A 20,422-nucleotide genomic window follows, 5' to 3' on the forward strand; every position below is an offset into this window, starting at 1 on the left:
TTGGTAAGTGTAAACAAAAAATAACTACATCATTTTTCACAACACAACAATATTTTTGCACACTTTCTTCTGTATATTTCTTTAATTATCATAGTGATAATCTATTGTGTAGCACATACTGTACAAATTGTTGATCTAATTTTATATTTTTGCATAATTTTCTTCATGCTACACTGTATATGTTATTGTTTTGTTACCCCGGCCCCCAAAGGGGAGGCAAGGGGTATTGATTTTAGTTTGGTTTGTTTGTTAACACTCTAGCAGCAAAACTATTGATTGAATTCATACCCAACTGGGTTTATAGATTGCCAGTGACCCAGAATAGATCTGATTACATTTTGGGAACAGTAGGTCAAAGTTCAAATGTTTTATGAATTTTTAAAATCTTTTTTTTTTCCCCATTTACTTAGAATGGGCAAAATTTCAAATGTCTGTAGGAGCAAAACTCTTGGTTGAATTCATACCAAATTGGGTTTATAGATTGCCAGTGAACCAGAGTAGATGTCATTACATTTTGGGAACAGTAGGTCAAAGTTAAAATCTTTTATGAATTTTTTAAATCTTTTTTTTCCCCCATTTACTTACAGTGAGTGAAATTTCACATGTCTGTAGCAGCTAAACTATTGGTTGAATTTATACCAAATTGGGTTTATAAATTGCCAGTGACCCAGAATACATGTGGTTATATTTTGGCAAAAGTAGGTAAAACTTCACATTTTTTATGAATTGGTTAAATCTTTTTCCTTCTCCCATTTGCTTATAATGGGTAAAATTTCAAATGTCTATAAAAACATCAATTTTGTTTCAATTTACTTCAAACTTGACACATATATAGAGGCAGTTGATATGCTGACATCACTACACGCATAGACATGATGACATCAGCTGGATCGATGCTAAAATAAGCTACAATATGTGCGAGGGGTGGAGTTAGTTGTGCCTGGCACCACTTGTTTTATCTTTTATGTCGTTTTCATCCAGTTGGTTCTATTGGATTTTTGTTTCCATCTTGTTAAATCTCTCTGCATCTTTTGCACTATTTTTTATTGTTACACCTTTCACACTGTCATTTTATTTTATCTTTTATGTCATTTTCATCTGGCTACCTCTTGTGTTTTTGCCTTGTTAAATTGTTTCATCCTATTACCTTCTTCTGTGTTGTTTTCATCTCGCTACTTCCATGTGTTATTCTGGTTATTATTTCTTGTCCTTTGTCATTTTCATTTTGTTATGCTTTTTGTGTCATTTTTACCTTGTTCCGTTTGTCAGGTGTGATTTGTTTCAATGGCTACGGAGAGGGACTGTTCTTCTCTATGTGTTCTTGTCTCATTCATTTAGGCTGAGAACAGACTAGCTAGATGGTGAAAAAAATAATAGATAATTCTACTAATACGGTGTCATAGATTGACATTATGGGCAAGCACTAACACGAATAAAATTAAAGCAAAGGACAAAGAGATAATAGGGCATAGAGAAGAGCTGGTCAAGATGTGTGAAAGGTGTGAAAATAAAACGTCTTCACATGAATCCATTAGATCAGGGCTTGTTAAAGACACGGCGAATAATGAGTATTTCCCTTCCTGCAGGGGGAGGACGACATCTGTACAGACCTCCACTGTGTCTCCGAGGAGCAGATGGGGGTCCGTCTCCCAGTGTCACTCACATCATCATCCTCCTCAACAAAAATGTGTTGACGCTGAAGGAAAAATGATTTTTGAAAAGTCCTTTGTTGCACAAATCCCCCGGGATTCTCAGCGTGTCATAAGCATCGCTGCACAGATCTGAAGTTATTTGACAGACCGGGATTTTTCTGCATCTGGCCTCGTAACAGCCTCGTACTGTAGACGCCGTTCACGTCTGCTGTGGAAGCATTCCCAGCCAAAACGTGCACTCGCGCAGAAACCCACGGATGCAACAGGCTCACAAGAATGCAGCTTATTTCCTAAGTCTGGCTCATTTTACGTCATATTCCTTTAATAAAGAATCAATTACAGACTAGGATTTACTCAAATAACGGAGTGAATCCACCTCAGATCCCAAGATTTCAGAGAATGTTTTCAACATCAAATGGAGGATTATACCGCCTGCGTTTGATGTAACAGAGACATCAATTATCATCAGGATCAGTACAAGAGGGAAACAATTAATTCCAATTATTATTAGAACTTTTATTTAATTTTAGAATATATTGAAGTGATACAACCTAATATAACACAATGATTAATGGTAATAAAAACTGTAAAAACCTAAAAAAAAATAGAGAGGAATTACAAATTAACCAATTGATATTATAATAAATATAATTTAGTTAAAGATACCAGCTTTGTATTTTGGATATTTTTTGCACGTATTACTGCAGACACCTGGTTTTCAGTGACCAAACTGTTTTAATGGTAGACCCTACAATACATGAGTAATATGCATTTGAAATATGGGTGTGAAATGCTTTTTTATTTTAATGGATTTTAATACATCAAATATCAGAAGATTATATTTCCTTTCCAACAGTGCTTAGTCACCACAATAGTACAACAAAATGAAAAATAAATAGCAAATGTGATGTACTTCTATTTGGAGATACACCAGGAAAAATCTGCCCTAGAGCGAATGATTTTAGTAAAATATGATTTGGCAAATCTGAACCGTGGAGCTTTTTTCTGCAAAAATAAAAAATGTACTGTACCGTAGAACAACTCCTGAAAATTTCATGCATCTGTGATGAATAGTTCAACAGTTCTGACTTATTGAACTGCAGTAAAATCAGCCTCACAGCCCTGATATCTCAAGAACTAACAAAGATGTAAGGCTGAAGTTGTGTTTGGTGTTTACTACGACTAGTAATGTAATTATCTGAAAGTGTGAAGCGAATCCGAGAGACCTTGGGTGATTTCACACGGACTGACCCTCCAGCAATATCATAAAAATCATATGTTCTGCAATGTAATCACACTTTATCCACTTTACCATAAATATAAAAAAATATATCTTACAACAGTTGTCTGGGCAGGATCAGAGATGCAATTACACAGAAGTACTAGACGCAGCAAACTGTGACTAACGCCATAATCATCAATAAAAATTCTCAATAATCACACAATTTATTGTCTTATGTGATGACCTGAGAAACACAAAAATGACTAATCATCAGCTAATCAATGGAAAACTCAATAGGAAGTGTAAATGATCTGCTGGTGTAATGATACAGTCGATTTTCCATATGTCCTTTATAACTTTTATCTTCAGGGAGCTCCTTTCCAGGAAAATCATCTGAGAAGGTCACAAGAAAAAAAAAATGCAGAGACGCCGTTTAGTTAAGTGTAGACAGAAATGAATTAACAGAGACGATTTATTTTCCGTTGTCAACAGCAGAGCGAGCTTTCTCCGACAGACTCCCACAGCCTCATATCAAGTAACTCTAAGTTTGCAGTGTGGTTTCAGACGGCTAACCACAGTGTAATGAGCTTTCTAACATTACACAGGTGACGGAGGGTGACGAGCACACTGACTGTCCTTGGTAATAACGGAGGAGACGTCCCCAGAGCTGAAGGATTAACCTTAAATGAGGACGACAGAACAGCTTACACAGAAACAGAAATACTTACACAGAAATTCAGTTATTGAACATCTGACATATTCAATAAACTGACAAAGACATAAAACTTACCAATTTGGATTTTTGGTGTCAGTATTTGATGTTACTACTCAACATTTTTCATTTAATTTGCAAAAAAAATCAGCAAATTATACATCAAAATGCACGGAAAGTTTTGGTAATGATGTCAATCAACCAAAGCCACAACCATTATGACCTTCAAAATGTTTCCCATTCATTTCTAATGGGACGACATCATAAAAATGGTCAAAGCCACTGCTCTTTGGAACCACATCACTTCACTGTGCTTTAATGACTGAATCTGGTTGGAACTCTAAATAAGCTACACGCCTTTAAACTTTATTGGTCTCAATCGGTATCTCAATATCGAATAAGATATTTATGAAACTGCTGTTTGAGTTTAATGTTTTTTTCCTACTTTTGCGCAGAATGTTCAGCCTTGGAGTGGATGACATTATCAGGCTCTTGGAAATATTAAAACATTTTTCTTTAAAAGCTGTTTACAACCATTAAATCATATTCGCCACTAATTTATCCAATTTTTTTCTCTTTTAGGAAATGTGACTCCCTAAGCCAAGTGAAACGATTTCGATCCAACAGCCTCATTAAACCCCATAATAAATCAAAGCAGATGTTCCTACTAAAGTCCAGAAAAACTCCCTTTTACATAGATGTTTATTCTGCAATTTCCAAAAAACTACATAAAATTTGCATCAGCACATTCAGCCAACTCTTCTCTCCCTCATCATGGAAAATTTAAGTGATTTTAAGTTGATAGCGCGGCTGAGAAGCCTCTGTTTGAGCGCTAACTGAATGTAAATTTTGGTTTATTAGCGTCTATGCTTCCACTCATAAAAGTGGCAGGAAACATTATAGCAATCAAACATAAAGTGCCGGGAATAACCAAAGAAACCGACCTTTCCAATTGGAATCATTTCAATTTAACACAAAACTATGGATTAGCCGACAGCAGAAGCTTCATTCATTTAAAACCAAGTCATGATCAGAAAAAGCAAAGGGAAGACTACATTCAAAATCACCGCTTCATATTTTCATTCCTTCATTTTTACATTGATTTGACAGCGTCATGTTATGTAATCTCTGCCTTCTCTACTTCGATACATTCAAATTTATTTGGAATGTCATGTTTTCGAGTTTGTTGTACAGATCTGTTTTATTGTGTTGTTTTTTATGTTTTAGGGTCTTTGCTTCAGTCTTGTTTTTTTTTTTTTTCCTGCTGTTGTGCCCTTCTGCTTTGTCTGTCAAAGTACATTGCTCAGTTTTTAAAGGTGCTTTAAAAATAAAATTTATTGTTATTATTATTATTATATGAGCTTTATTTTTGCTCTTCTTTGTTTCATTCAATGAGTTTTATCAGTAGAGAAATAATACTAGTACTATTGGATCTGCTTAGTGTTAGTTTAGCACAGCAAAGTTTGTCACATTGGTGTTTTGTTTAATGAAATTATTCCTGACATACACTGGATTCAGACTGGTTTACTTCAGATATTTGCCCATTTAAGCACTTGTGGTTTGAGTTGTATTTCGCTTTCTGAAAATTGGTTTTGTTGATGTTTGAGCTGATGTTCTTCTGGTTATGTGGATGTATAGCATACGCATTTTGCTAGAAGTGTCACTTGGATTACCATGGCAACACAGACGGAACAGCAGCAGGAATCATGCTAGTAACACACACACACATACACTCACATATGCATATAAACTCAATTTTTTCATTACAGCTAAAATAACTGTCAGGTATTGAAGGAGTGCTGAAGTGTAGGTAGGTTCACCCTCTCTGCTGCCATGTTCCAGTTGTTTTTATTATTAACACACAGACCGTGAACCTGCATGGCGACGGCCTCCGCGCTCGTTTTTTGTCACCGCTGTTGAGTGCCTGCTTCTCTTTTTGTCTGAGCTGTGAGTTCCTGGCTGAACAGCTGCTGTGCCCACCAGCCAGATGTTTCGCTGCGGGACGTTTCCTCGTAACAAACCGGACCTCCCCCCCATTTATCTGACAAGACCGCAAGAACAATCTGAGCGGCTGGCTGTGATACTGCGGGGCTGGACTGCAGACCTGAACCACAGGCTGGACCACTTCACACAGCCACAAGAAAGAACCACGGCCACAGAAAAGAACCTCATGAAGCATTTATGCTGATATGTTGACACATAATTCCGCTGTAACCACATTAGTTCCCTCCTGCCCTCGATGATTTAGCACCGGTTTATACTGATCTTTTTCAACAGCGTAAGTGCAGCCTCACCTTTTAAGACTATACATCATAAAGTGTTTGACAATAAAATCCAAAGTAGGGATGTAACACAAACAGACTATGGGTGATAAAACTTGCAGATAAATATTGAATAAAGGCTAAGTGGATTTTCTGCTTTTTATGTCAATATTAAAGGTGGCATGTGGACTATAAACAAACTAAAGTTGTGTTTACAGTCAGTACTTTGTACATCATGGAAGATAATATAGCAAATACATTGTTTGCATGTATTTTTTACTGTTATGACTGTTCTTCACTGGTCTTGTTGGCTCATTACAACCTTTATTGGTGCACTTCAAACTCTCATCATCTACAGTTGCGGAAAAAATGATTAGACTATCAAAAGTCATCAAAAACAATGGTTGTGCAATCAAATAATAACTCCTGTGTGTATCATGTGACTAAAACAGACAGAAAAGAAACATAGAATGCCTAAAAGCACTGTTTTTGTCAGTACAATGCCATAGCCATTGATGTAAGAACTGAAGTGATTTTGGTTATTATCAAGAAAACATGGAAAATGGCACAATATCAGCTCTTAAATTAAACTCTTACGAGCTATTTTTGTTGTTATCATTATATTTGTCCAAATAAATGTACCTTTAGTTGTACCAGGCATTAAAATGAACAACAAATTGAAGAAAACAATGGGTGGTCTGATAATTTTTTCCGCGACTGTATATTATGTTACGATCGCGCGTGTCAAGCATGCACCCAAATAGAAAAAACAATCAGATCAAGTGTTTACATCAGGGGTGTCAAACATTTGGCCCGTAGGCCAAAACTGGCCAGCCAAAAGGTCCAATCTGACCATTGGGATGAATTTGTGAAATGCAAAAATTACACTATACAGCACAATGTGACCTCAAATGGGTCAGACCAGTAAAATACTATCCTAATAACCTGTAACTAATGACAACTCTAAATTTTTCTCTTTATTTTATTGTAAAACACAGTAAAACTACATGGAAACATTTACATTTAAAGACTATCCTTACACAAAAAATGTGAATAACTTGAACAAATATGAACAAACTGAAAGGTCTTAAGAGAAGTTAAGTGCTTTTTTAACAATATTCTGCCTGTTACTAAATATTTTGTGCCTTTGTAGAACCACTGTCATCTGTAAGTTGTAATGCACATGTATAAATGATAAGCTGAGGTATAATATTGTTAAAATTTGCACATTTTTCTTAAGGTATTTCAGGTTGCTTGTGGTTTTTCATTGTGCAATTTTACTTTTTTCACTAGTATTATTTTACTGGTCTGACCCACTTGAGATCCCACTGGGCTGTAAGTGGAACCTGAACTAAAATGACTTTGACACCCCTGGTTTACTTGGCTATTATTTTCCTGTTGAACTAACTACACCACTCCTCATCCAGTGGAATCCAATGCAAACACAGGTTCTGTTTTGTAGAACAGTTTTCCAAGTCCTCTCCCTTGGCATTTAGATTTATCGTGAGTGTCTTAAAAGCTTCATTTCCATCAGTTTGCTATTGCTGGAAAAGAGCTGACAGGCAGCAAAGCAGCCGAGTCAATAGCATACTCGACTCATTTTCCTCCGTCTATCACAGCGAGGGAAACAACTCATATTGTACATTCCACTGACATCTGTAAATTTGGACTTGTGGCAGCGTTACACAGTGGATTGGCTTGATGAAACTGATATATAACTCCTGTTTATGACGTTGATGTATTACACGTCTCACAAGTGTAACAGCTGCTGAGATACTGATAATAAAAAAAACACAGAGGAGATGTGAGCAGACTACAGCTGTGTGGACTGGACACCTAGAGGAAATCTGTTCTGGTTTTCCCCGAGACAAAGGTTCGTCTGGAATATTGAAAGCCTCAGCTTGGATTCAGATTCAGCTGACTTTGTCCAGATGAACAGAGCAGGAACAGGAAACCACTGGACACCTGCACTGCATTCCCTTGTGCTGCTTCATGGGGAAAAGGAGTAAATCATCATCAATCAAGTGTTTTTGGATTTGATTTAATATTCCCAAAGAAAATGGAGAATTTTTACCTCTAAACTGACAAGGGCTGGGTATCGTGGCCAATTTCCTTAATCGATTCCATTTTGATTCATAAGGTTCTAAATCAGTTGATCACATTTCAGTTTGATCTGATCCGATATCGATTCAATTCAGTATTAATTGATTGATTCAGATTCATTTAGTAATACATTCATTTAGAGATAAGTACAATTTTGAGCTGTAACCTGATTATTTGAATACTGCAGCCATACAACACATCAATACTGTATCAATATTGACATTAGAAACGAAATAAATGTGAAATTTCAGCAGTAAATAGCTGAATCTGCTCTTAAATAATGAACAGGACAGAAACATTGCTTTGTTTCTACAGTGGCTCAGAGCAGACTTCTTCATCATCTTTACTCTGTTTTATCATTGGTGGCTTCTAGGGGTGCATTACTATCACCTATGGCTGAGTGTGGATCCAAGTTAATATTCCTAGAATGACCAGCTTCCATGACCTGCCTCGGAGAGCTCCCGCCGACCAGACGGTCCGGGCGGTCAGTTCCTCCTTCGAGTTTGTGGCCTGGGAGGACCTCCCACAGAGGTGTTTTCCCCACTGTTCCTTCCTTCCTACCTGCATCAGGTGCTCACCGTCCCACCTGAAAAATCAATCTCATCCACGATTACTCAATAACACAAAATTAAAATAAAATCCACCCAAAATCAATCAAATCAATGTTTTTTATTCCGCCCTAAAACTGACTAATCTCCGATGTGACTATTTTACCTTTAGAATCTCGAGTACTTTCACATTAAACACAAATTAAACGGTAAAAAAGCGACTCTTTCGTCTGAATGTGGTCAGTTTTTCTGAGCTTTTCACATTGCGAGTCTGACGTCCCAGTGTGTATCCAACTCTGACACTAATATGCAGCAGAGGACAGAAGCAGCACACAGATAAATGACACAACTACACACTTTATTTCATGACTATTTGGTTGGAAGGTGTCAATTTTAGACCCTGGTGTCAGAATGTAATGTTATGTGTGTCTATATGCAATTTACAGTTTGTCTATTTTTAGTTGTCAGTCTGAGGGAGAGTGTATTTCTTGTGCTTAATATGAACAACAAACACCAATAAGTGCAGAAGCGACAAACAGGGTCAAAGCTGTTGTATTGAATCAGAAAATTGATTTTACACCAAACTCGATCACTGGATAATGTTGATGCCATCAGTTTTTTTTTCATAATTCTATTTAGACCTTTCATTGCATGACTAAGTTTGAAACTGGTTCAATTTCAGGTAAGAAATATAATGTATCAGTTTGATTAATCAAGGTTTTGGTTCCTGAAAATCATGACAAATGTCTGAATTGCAAAATTGAGATGACTCCTCCTGAGACCTTTCTTGCACAACAAACATTTTGAACCTCTTTGCTTCTTGTAATATCTTAATTATGAATGGTTTTTTGCAGTTATAAATAGTTTATAGTTTTAGTAAAGAAATCATTTTTTTTTTATTATACTGCATCTTCAGTTCTTTTAGGCAAAAAAAAAAAGTAAATCTCACATAACATAAAAACAAAAAAAGGAACTGAGATTTAATTTTTTGAGCTAATTGGAAGTATTCGGAGGTTAATGTTTCGTATTTTTGTGGCATTTATTTATGGCATTGTCCACATGTAAAGGCCTGCACACTGACAAATAATTAGCTTTTTGTTTGTATATGCTGCTTTTTGTATTAAGGGACTGGGTTATTTGTCATGTTGTCTTTCTTGATAGCACCATCTCAAGAATTAACCAAAACCAACAATGCATTAGTTTTCCTCATTTCTTAATTCAGTCCTTTTCCCGTCTGATACCAACTCATTAGATTTCCTTAAAAAGGAATCATTCAAGACAAGCAAAGATAATATGATTTAATTATCACTAAAATACTGTTTTCTAATGCATCTGTTCATCATTTAATGGATTTTATAGCACTTTCCTACTGGTACCCACAGTGCATTGCAGCGTACCTCTCATATACTCACACTCTGATGCGATGGAGCTGCCAATATAAAGCAGTAGACCGATCACTAGGACCAACTTGGGGTTCAGTGTTCAGTGCTCAAGGACACTTTGACAAATACTGCACAAACAGGAAGCAAAGTGCATTTTCTGGGGACTATTTTCAGTGGCAGATTGCACATTTGGTATTTCCGGCAGCAGGACGGTGTATGTGTGACTGAGCCAAAATAAGCACAGTGTGTGTGTTCACGGTAATGAAGGAAGCTGTCACCCCGAGTTACAGTGTGGCTCACTGGTGGATTTTTAATCGTTTTTGGACAACAATACAGCTCCCAGAGGGAGGGACGAAGATATTTTAGGTGTTGATGCACACAAAATACTTCTCTGTGTGGAGAATTGGCAGCTTTGACAAGTACTGACTGCAGCAACTGGATCAGATTAACCTATTGGAAAACACACGAGGTAATCAGTTTAATATCCCTCCACACTTGTGATGATGTCATTGGCTGTAGGTACAAAGTCATATCCCAAATGTCAACACCTAGAAATGTGTTTAACACAACAAACTATCAAATACAGGCCAGGGTCTGCAGGTAAATACATCTCCACAAACTAACAGAGGGTCAGAGGTGATGACTGACAGGATTGGTGTTTTATGACTGAGTCTACGCACTATGGGGATGGACAGATTGAAAAATTCTTGTCTGATACCGAAAGACAAAAACCAAAACTGATATTTAAAATGATATTTGAGGTAACAGGCAATGTTACTTCCTGTTTCTTTATTTTGGTTTTGTTATTATTTATCCCCCATTACCAATGAAATCTTCATTATAAATATAACAATACTTACTATTTTAGTATTTATGTCTTTCGGCCTTTTATCACATTATCTTTAAATGAACACAGATGAATACACACAAATCTATTAAAAAAAAAAAAAAAACTTTAATAAAACATGACAGATAAATACCAGCCACCAGTGAAAAGACATCTTGCATCATGGTGCCAATACAGGCTGATACCAGCAAATATCAACTAATATATCAGTGCATCCCTATTGCACTGATGTTCTGTTTTGTTTTGTTTTTTATAAATTTGTCATAGTTTAACTTAAAGTTACAAATTTGATCTGTTTCGAGAAACAGTCATGAATGAAATGTTTCTGTACATGTAATATGTAATGCCAACATGTAGCATAAAAAATAGAAGTTTGAAGGAATTTTACTACACTTAGGTAGTCAAGGCAAACATACTGACATTTATAAAGTAAATCACTTACAATGAGTAACGAGTACGGTTGGAAGGTGAAGTACGTAATGTTTATCTAAAAGACAATATATGGCCTCATGCAACAGTAACTCTTTGTCAATGCATAAGATTGTATTAACTGCAGATACGCAGATAACTCGATAACCATTTTGTATTCTGTCTAGACATTTCCTGTAGAGTTTTGCTTAGGCATGGGTGTGTCTATGCGTGCTTTACAACATAACAGCTGTGAAAGAAAACAATATTTCATTTGTCTGTTTCCTAGCTTTTTTCTCACCATCATGGTTTGCTCTCCTCATTCAGTCTACTGTTCACTCAACCTTTCTCCTCCCTGAGAGGAGGCGAACTTGTATCGTCAAACACAAGAGAGACATGTTATGTAGTTCATGTAACAGCAATAGAAGTGAAGATGAATGATGGGGCTAAGATCATAACACAGCTACAACACGTGTAGGAAAAAATGTCCAATATCAGAGGAACAGAGGCAGAGATATCCTGACAGAAAAGCATTAAAACTCTTGATCCTGTAAAACCTGTAATACAACATAACAGCATCTTTTATTAGACCACCACTGCCTGTTTATTGCTCTTATCTTTGAGGCTTTACACCTCTGGGTCTGTTAATTCCTCCAGTTTGACCAGAGATAACCCTGATATCTCAGGTCAGGTATCTCATTGTGTTTTTCCAGACATTAAACACCAGTCTGTCCAGACTTCATGACTGATTCGTACAGTGTAAAAATCACTGAACTGCCCCTTTCAGCTGTTTTTGTTTCAAAATCTCGCAGTATGAAATATGACAGACTGAAAAGCATGTGCTGCTGCTCAACATTAATCACATAGTCAAAGTTTTATCACTGATGTAGCTCATGATATTAACAAAAGAACACTTCACATTCAGTTAATAAGATGCTTTATTTTTGCAACAGTTTTACCATTGAATGGAAACGATCACAGTGAGGTTGAGCTTGGCATCTACCGTCTCCTTCAGAGAACGTGAACCGGCGCTTTGTGGACACTTACAATGAAAACCCAGTCTATTCTGACAGTTCCAGATCAGTCACATTTCTCTAGTTGAGCACACACTGTCATTTCTGAAGGTCTTCACTGATATTCACTGGGAAACTATTCGTCTGCAGCGCTCAAGGTCTGACTCGGATTAAAAAGGAGAGACAGACAAAAAGAGAGATTCTTCTGCATGTAGAATTCTGTAGCTCTGTATTAAACACACAAAGAGCACATAAAGCCTCAGTGTTCAGTATTCATGCCCTGTCCGTGGTAATACAGACAGTTTACAAAAAAGAATATTTCTGTCTGTGTTTGGGTCTCTCATCCACGTCCACAGAAACTGCAGATTTATAAAATACCGTCCTATATGGAGATTTCCAAGAATTGTACTTTGCATATATCTGTATGAATAGGTAAACAGAGTTTAGACAGAGGTTTCCTACATTTTATTGCATATACAATGAGATAGTTTGGATTTCTAAGCAGTAGCTCATGCTGAGAGACACAATGTAGTTCCAAATGTATATGATATATATAAAAAAAAACAAAACAAAAACACAATCTACACCCAAATCCCAACCAACTAACTCAAGTTTATAACTGAACATGGCATCACTACTCAACTAAATGACATAATAAATACTGTTTGGTTGCTAGTACTGCATCATTCACAGTTTAAAATCCAAAACAACAGCATTTCTGCCTTCTCAAGTCCACTGAGAGGTTTAGTAAAACAAAGGTTGTGTTAATAAAATAGGGGGCGCATACACTTAGAATAATATAATACAGGGCTTTAATGACATCTAGTAGTAACATACTGAATACCCTCCTCACCCTCCCCTACAGTGGCCTTCATCACAGTCTGTGTTAATTTTAACCACTCTGAGCTTTTTAGTTAGAGAGAAATCTATTCAGGTTCACCATTTAATATAGTAGGTGACAGTGATGCACAGTAATGTTGGATGTCAACTGCTATAAAATGAAAAAAAGGAGGGAGTTTGTTCTGAGACTTCAACATTTTGGAGGTCATTCATGTTCATAAAAGCTCAGAGTAAATTCATTAACTGAACATAAAAACAAGCATCTACAGCCACTCTCATTCTTCAAACTACATGGGTTTTATTGATGAATCAATGTTGCCAAAGATGACAGCATTTCCACATTCACTACGGAGGCTCTGAACGTCCAAATATGTCAGATCGGATCACCATGACAAACTGAGAAAATGAATTTTACCTGAATTATTGGCATATATCGATGGGATTAGCGTTCTAAAGTTATTAAGCATTTTAGATCAGTAGATGCTTTTGTGTACCTGTTTAGGTCTGTTAAGATAGGTTAAGACGTGTGTTCCAGGCATTCATTATTTATGTGTACACATGGTCTGTCGCACTTCTAAATGTGTTTGGAAAGTTCAAACAATGTGAGAAAATACTGATGAATACTGAAACAGTTGTATGCATAATCAATTGGATGATATAAGCACAGATTTTCTTTGCTTTTTACCATTTCCCTTATTCTTTTATGCACTGACTTATTATTATTATTATTATTATTATTATTATTATTATTATTATTATATGCTTTGGGAGTAGTGTTCACCATGACACTAATGTCGATCAAACACAATGAACTGAATGGAAAATTGAATTGATAGAGCGCGAGATAGAGAGACCTCAAATGATGCTGAAAGAGAGTGAGAGTGCATGGCCAATTCCCCCTTGGAATCCGCACATTGTTTCCCCTCCGCCGATGGGGGATTCTTATCAAAACGCTGCCAGGACTATCATGAAAGGATATGGTAATTATGGAAAACACACACACACACAACAGCGTGCAGCCAGAAAGGCCTAGCGAGCAGCGGGCTAATATAATGTGTCTGGTGTGGGGGCTATTTACATACCCTTCCACAGCGCTTGTCACATTCAATTAATTACTCCCTGGCAGAGTGACAAAGATGATTAAAAAGAATGATGGAAAATATTTCCTCATCTGCCTCCAAAAAAAATACACTGCTTCTCAAATGAAGCCAAATAATATCTAAATAGAAAGGCGCAGCTAAAAGTTAAAGGTTTTTGTTTTTTTTTTTTGTTCGTTCCCCAGAGAAAGTGCAATGCTTCTGTTGAGGAAAGGGAATGTGGAAAATGAGCCAAAGAGGATGTTTGTAAGAGCGGCTGTGATCATGAGCTGTGCTTTATTCTGGCAGGCGAAGAAAGAGCTGCAGCCTGTAGGGTAATGAGCTGCATCACAGCGTCCGTTCATAACCCCTCACATCTGATGTCTTTGAGCGGGCCTCTGTGAACACAGCCTATTTAACACTGTCAGATCAATTAGTAGGTGAAGAAAGGCTGGGAGAGACGTGCAGCCTTTGTTGGAGCAGACACTGTGTGCGGGGAGGTACAGTAAAGGAATTCATCTCGCAAGAGGATTTAATGTTCACAATGTGCGATTGTGTCTTGCTTATCACACAAAAGAGCAGACTGAATCTGGATTGTTGTGGTGAAACATGTAGGCTAAATCAAACACTGGGGAAATGACAGCCTTGTGGGGGAATCGGGAGCTGTTAGACGGAGGGAAAATACCCCGAGGGCCACATGAATACACAAATCTACATTTCAAGTAGTGCTGCACCTCTGCTCACTCATACCTCTGCCTGCTTGGAGAAGTACACTCGAACAGTCTGAGCCTAATATTTCACTTATGACTAGCGTGACCAGGTGGCTTTATGAGGGACTTTGATCCTGAGTCCCACAAATAGAGGCAATGTCCCACATTTTGATTCTGAAGGAAACACATGAGCTGAAGCAGACTGAAGCAGGTTTCCATCCAAACGTATCATAAATTAACTGTATTTTCAGAGAATCTGCACAAGGACAGACACACCTCTGCATATGTTCATCTACTGGTGGACGTCTGAATATTAGGATGAGTGTTATGTAGGTTAATTTTGAAATGGAAAAGTTTCTAAAATAGCAGATACTCGAGTAACCAGTTATTGATTACTTTTTGATTGATTGTCTTAAAGTTTGTAAAAGGACAATAAAGTTAAATAGTCCTAAGAATGCTGACAAAAATGACATACTAGAGATGCTTTTCTGATTGGTGTAAAAGTATTGTTTATTTAATGCTTTTTTTAAATGGTCAAAAGTTTGTTTTGGTCATTTTTGACTTCACACCAGTTGCTGTCACACTGAATTTTTTGTTACTTTTTCTTCTTAGCATTTAAGGATTAAAGGCTAAAGGTTAACTCAGTTACCCATCCTAACACTTACACCATCTAACATTAGCATTAGCACTTAATACATTAACTTTACAACTTATTGATTCTTATTAGTTTCAGCTTGTACTTGCATCATCAGATGAGTGACAGATGAACTAATCCAGGGTTATAGATATTATATCAAAATAAAAGTCTACCTCTCTGCATGTCCATCATTTGTTTTGTTGGGATCTGGCCTGGTCAGTCTCCTTCTGACTGAAGACTCTGAGCTCAATCCATTGGTCACAAGAGCTCCCTTCAGCGTGTGGACGTTCTGCAAGGAACCTTCCCCTTTGCACAAAAATGTCATTTTCTATACAAATGTTGGCCCATGAAATTTGGTTTCCCTCACTGCTGTTTGGCTCTTTGTCAGGACACATAATGGTTAGCTTCATCCAGATTAGCCTTGTCTTTGAGATTAGAGAGGCGACAAACAGACTGTGACATCCCCTCAGTGACAGATAGCTTTCTAATAAAAAGAGAGGATTTTCTGTCATTCTTCACCTGCTGAAAAACACTCGAGATGAACTGCTTTGTCGGCTGAAAAGCTTTAGCTCCATTTAAGGGAATCTGTGCAGATACCGACTTTTGACCTGAGAAATGATTTGAAGATTATCCGTCTTTTTTGATAAATTAGCATCGTGATCCAGAACAAAGGTGCCAATGTTTCAACTGAATGAAAACCATGTACGCAGCTGTTCTTTTACAGGTCTCTGGTCCATGTTACACTCTTTACCCATCATGCCATTCTGTTCCAAGGCGAACAACATGCTATTATTTAATTACAGAGAAAACAACATACATACAACATTCCTGAAACATCAAGAAAGATTCAATAACTTTGACCAGAAAGCTTTATGTATCAGGAGCTACTGCCCTGTCTGCACTAATACAGGCATTTTTCCCAAAAAGTATTATCCTCCTCTGTTTTTATTAATAATTCTATCCACACGTTCTTTGTTTAACAAATATCTCTGTAAACACAAGAAGACAAAACAACTACAAATAGTCTGTTCATCTGTGACTCTGATCACGTAAACACAAGCTGCTGAAAATAATAATCAAGTTTAATAATAAGAACTAAAATTGCTCTTATTTATACTGGGTTTCATGACATTAAATCTAAATGAACACAATGAACAAGAAAGAAAGAAAGAAAGAAATGTTGTATAGGAACATGACACTATTGTTTTCTACTTGTTTCCCTCCACTTCACATATCACATGTTGTTATAATCCTACAAATTGAGATTATTCCTGTGTCCGCAGAGATCACACACTTTTTCTGGCTCCTGTTTTCATATAAACATCGTGGTCAAAGTCAAACACTAATAATGAGCCTTATTTAGCCTTTACTTTGATTACAGCTTGCATTTGCATTGACATCACCACGTCACCACATTTACTTCCATCATTTTTCAGACCCATAATGTTGTGAACCTAGACCTGAGTCAACCCCAGATCATAACACTGCTCCCACAGGCTTGTATTGTTGGCACTAGGCATGATGGGTACTCATATCACCCACCTCTCTTCTCCCTCTGGAACAGGGTCGATCTGGACTCATCAGACCACATGATTTTTTCCATTGAAACACAGTCCAATGTTTATTCTCTCTACAAACTGATTCATTTTTAAGAAATGAGAAGCTCCTCACTGCATCAGTTAAAGCGTTAAAGAACTGAAACATATCCATCACTGCAGTAATTCTCTAATGGAAGGATCTGAACTATTAGCTTAGTTAAATCCAGGTGACTTTTTTGTGTATAATTTGATTTAGAGAATTAAAAGCTTTTCTTCACCTTAAGCTAATTTTGGTGCAACATAACTTAGAGTTAAATCGTGATTTAATCAGGTTTAATAATCAATCCCTGTTGGTGCAATCCACAGAGAAAAAAAGTCCTTTTGGTGCATGTGTTGGGAAACAATATCTGGGCCGACTGAGCTCAGCTGAGGCCAACATTTCTTAGCCTGAAAGCATCTCCGCATCAGTGAGTCGCCCTGTTTTCTCAGGCCGGCAGGAAATGAACGGCTGGACCTCGGCCTTCCCTTCACCCTCTAACTCTGCTCCTCGACGGCACCGCTTTGAGGAGAATAACGACTGCTGACTCGACCGAACTGCGAACAATGGGAGCTCTTACACAGGTCGTGATTGGCAGGACTGTTGCAGCTCACAGCTCTTTCACCACGCTCTGACTCGGGAGGAAAATAAACCCTGCAAACCAGTCGAGCCACAGCCAAGCGCCTTTCCCGCCCTTAGGGAGTGTGAACAAACACAACACTGTTGCTGCAGTGATCGTAATGGTAAACACTGTCAATCAGGTCCATTACGTACTCTTTTACTGTGTGTTATTCTTTACACCGTCAGTGATTCAAAAAGCACAAATACTCTTATTACTGTTCTAAAGTAGCATTTGTGGTCTTTATACTTGAATATCTTTTTCCTTTCACTCCCTACATTTTAACACAAGCATCTATACTTTCTTCCTCTTAATCTAAAAAACAGACTTCTTACTGCCATTTCAATGCATCTGAGAGGGACTACTGATCATTTTTGTATCACTGTGCACCTTTCCAACAAAACAAATTTCAACTTAAATGGATGTGACAATAACACATAGAAAATAAAATCCCATTATTATTTATGTTTTGATTATTATTTATGTTTTATTGATTATGTTTTAATTGTAATTGTATGTTTTTAACCTGTCTCTTTTCCATTTTTGTAAAGCACTGTGAATTGCCCTGTGTATGAATTGTGCTAAACAAATAAATCTGCCTTGCCTTGCCTTGCCTTGGTAAATATCAATCATGACAAACATTAAAAGATGAGAATATGAAGGATGAAACAACATGAAACTATAATAGAAAGCAAACAAGATAAATATGACATGATGTAACTGGATGAAAATGACGTGTAATATAATATAAGATGTAAAAAGTGTAACAGCATGGAATGTATGTTACAAGTAAAACACAAAAAGAATAAAAACAAATAAAGCAAGAAACAAAGAGATGAAACAAAACAGAACGAGACAAGGATGATGTAAAAAATGCAACAGGATGAAAACAAAGTAAAAAATGCAACAACAGAAAGAAGGAAAAAATGTAACGTGACAGAAGTAAAAGATATAAAACATGTAAGAAGATGAAAACTACATAGGAAAGTGCAACAAAGGGGCATAAAAGATGACACAAGACAAAAACAACAAAAAGAAAAGAGCAAGGTTATTATTGTTAACGAAAACTAACGAAATGACGTAAACTAGAATTGTAAAAATATTTTCATTAACTGAAATAAATAAAAACTATAATTAAAAGAAAAAACGCTAACTCACTGAAACTGTATTTTGTGTTTACAAAACTAACTTAAACAGAAAAAAGTTATGGATAAAATTCCCTTAGTTTTCGTCTTTGCAATGTCAGATTGATACGAAATTGATTTATTTCCCTCAAGCAATTTTAGCTGGTGGCACCATATGATATTTAACGGTCCGTCACTTCCCGTCACTTGTTGTTTATAGTCGTCTTCTCGTCCCCACTCTACCTGGAAACATGGAGACTAAAGGTGGGAGAAACCAGCAGAGTCCTGTCTGGGATTTATTTGAATATGACGGCGAAAAAGATAAAAAAATATAAAAAAAAAACCCTAAAACTAATACTAGAACTAAACTAAAACTAAGCATTTAGAAAATAACAAAAACTAATAAAAACTAGCAAACCTGCACTGAAAACGAATTAAAACAAACTGAATTAGAGAAAAAAAGTCAAAACACAATAAAACTAAACTATAATGAAAAATCCAAAACTATGATAACCTTGCAAAAGGGGGTAAAAGGACAAAAAGGTCTAATTACTTGAGTTAGTTGATAATTTGTACATTTGAAAAAATAATTGCAGAGTTCTAATTCAACTGGACAATAAAAGACATGAGAATGAGACTGAAGCAAGAAGTTGAATCAGTACTTGTACTTTTACCAGCCAGTATCTGTACTTCTACCTGAGTAAACAAAGTGTGTACTTTTGCACCTCTGCTCAGACCGTTCGCAAGCTCCATTCATCACGCTTCAGCTGGAGCAAACAGCAGTGGAAATACACAATAATCTACCTATGCAATTCATGTGACTCACTGAGCCGGCACAATCCTTTCACAAGCTCAGTGTATGTATGCTCACACACACACACACACACACACACACACACACACACACACACACACTAAATGCCTCAGGTGTTGGAGCAAATGGCCCTTTGAAAACACATCATCAACAGGCTCCTACCTGCAATTTGGTGGCGGGTCCAAGGTTATCTCCGCGAGCTCCTTCTGGATTCTGAAACGAGAGGAAGATATGTGTTCTAATCCCACTCCGAGACACACACATGCAGACAGTTCTATAAATCCTGGCTGTGAAATCAATCTGTGAGTGTACACGTTGAATACCTCATTGATTTTCTAATGAGCTCCTGAGCGCTGCCACTGAGCACAGGAATGAGTCCTGTCACGCAAGAATCAACGCACAACAAGGAGCAACACACAGCGGAATATTCACCCTTTTTTAACTGATATTGATGTCAAAAGGCCATGTCGGATAAAGGAATCGGATCTTATACGTATCCTGGAAAATTCATTTTGCCGCTGATGATGATGATGAGGCCGTCTCCCCCCTCTCCCCTCCCCTCCCTCCTCAGACTGTCAGGAAGCTGAGGGGAGCGTCTCCACACAGGCCACATAAAAAAGGATTAATGAGTAGACGGGAGAGGGGTCAGGTTTCTTCCTGGTTAAGTATTCATTACATAACTGTGCCAGTGATTTGCCTAAAGCATCCAAGAGCCAGGTGTTGTACTCTGTAGACGTTCAGTCTGCTGGAAGAGCTGCAGTTTCACTCTCCTCTGCACTACGCTGCCTCAAAAATAGATAGTTAATATTTCATGACTTATGATTGCAAGGCCTCAAACACTTTGCTGATGATTTCTTTTAGACTTTAGGCAGTAAAACC

The 20,422-nt window shown here is 37.2% G+C and overlaps 1 protein-coding gene across 1 annotated transcript in view; it reads right to left on the reverse strand.

The window, feature by feature from the left end:
* LOC115427856 (ubiquitin-conjugating enzyme E2 E2-like) overlaps window positions 1-20,422 on the reverse strand; it is a 111,623-nt gene that overhangs the window by 65,761 nt on the left and 25,440 nt on the right. Inside the window, exon 3 of the mRNA XM_030146564.1 lies at window positions 19,706-19,756. Coding sequence (XP_030002424.1) covers window positions 19,706-19,756 — 51 coding nt within the window. The remainder of the gene's footprint in view (window positions 1-19,705; window positions 19,757-20,422) is intronic.

Source organism: Sphaeramia orbicularis, chromosome 11, assembly GCF_902148855.1.
Source record: "Sphaeramia orbicularis chromosome 11, fSphaOr1.1, whole genome shotgun sequence".
Lineage (NCBI taxonomy): Eukaryota > Metazoa > Chordata > Actinopteri > Kurtiformes > Apogonidae > Sphaeramia > Sphaeramia orbicularis.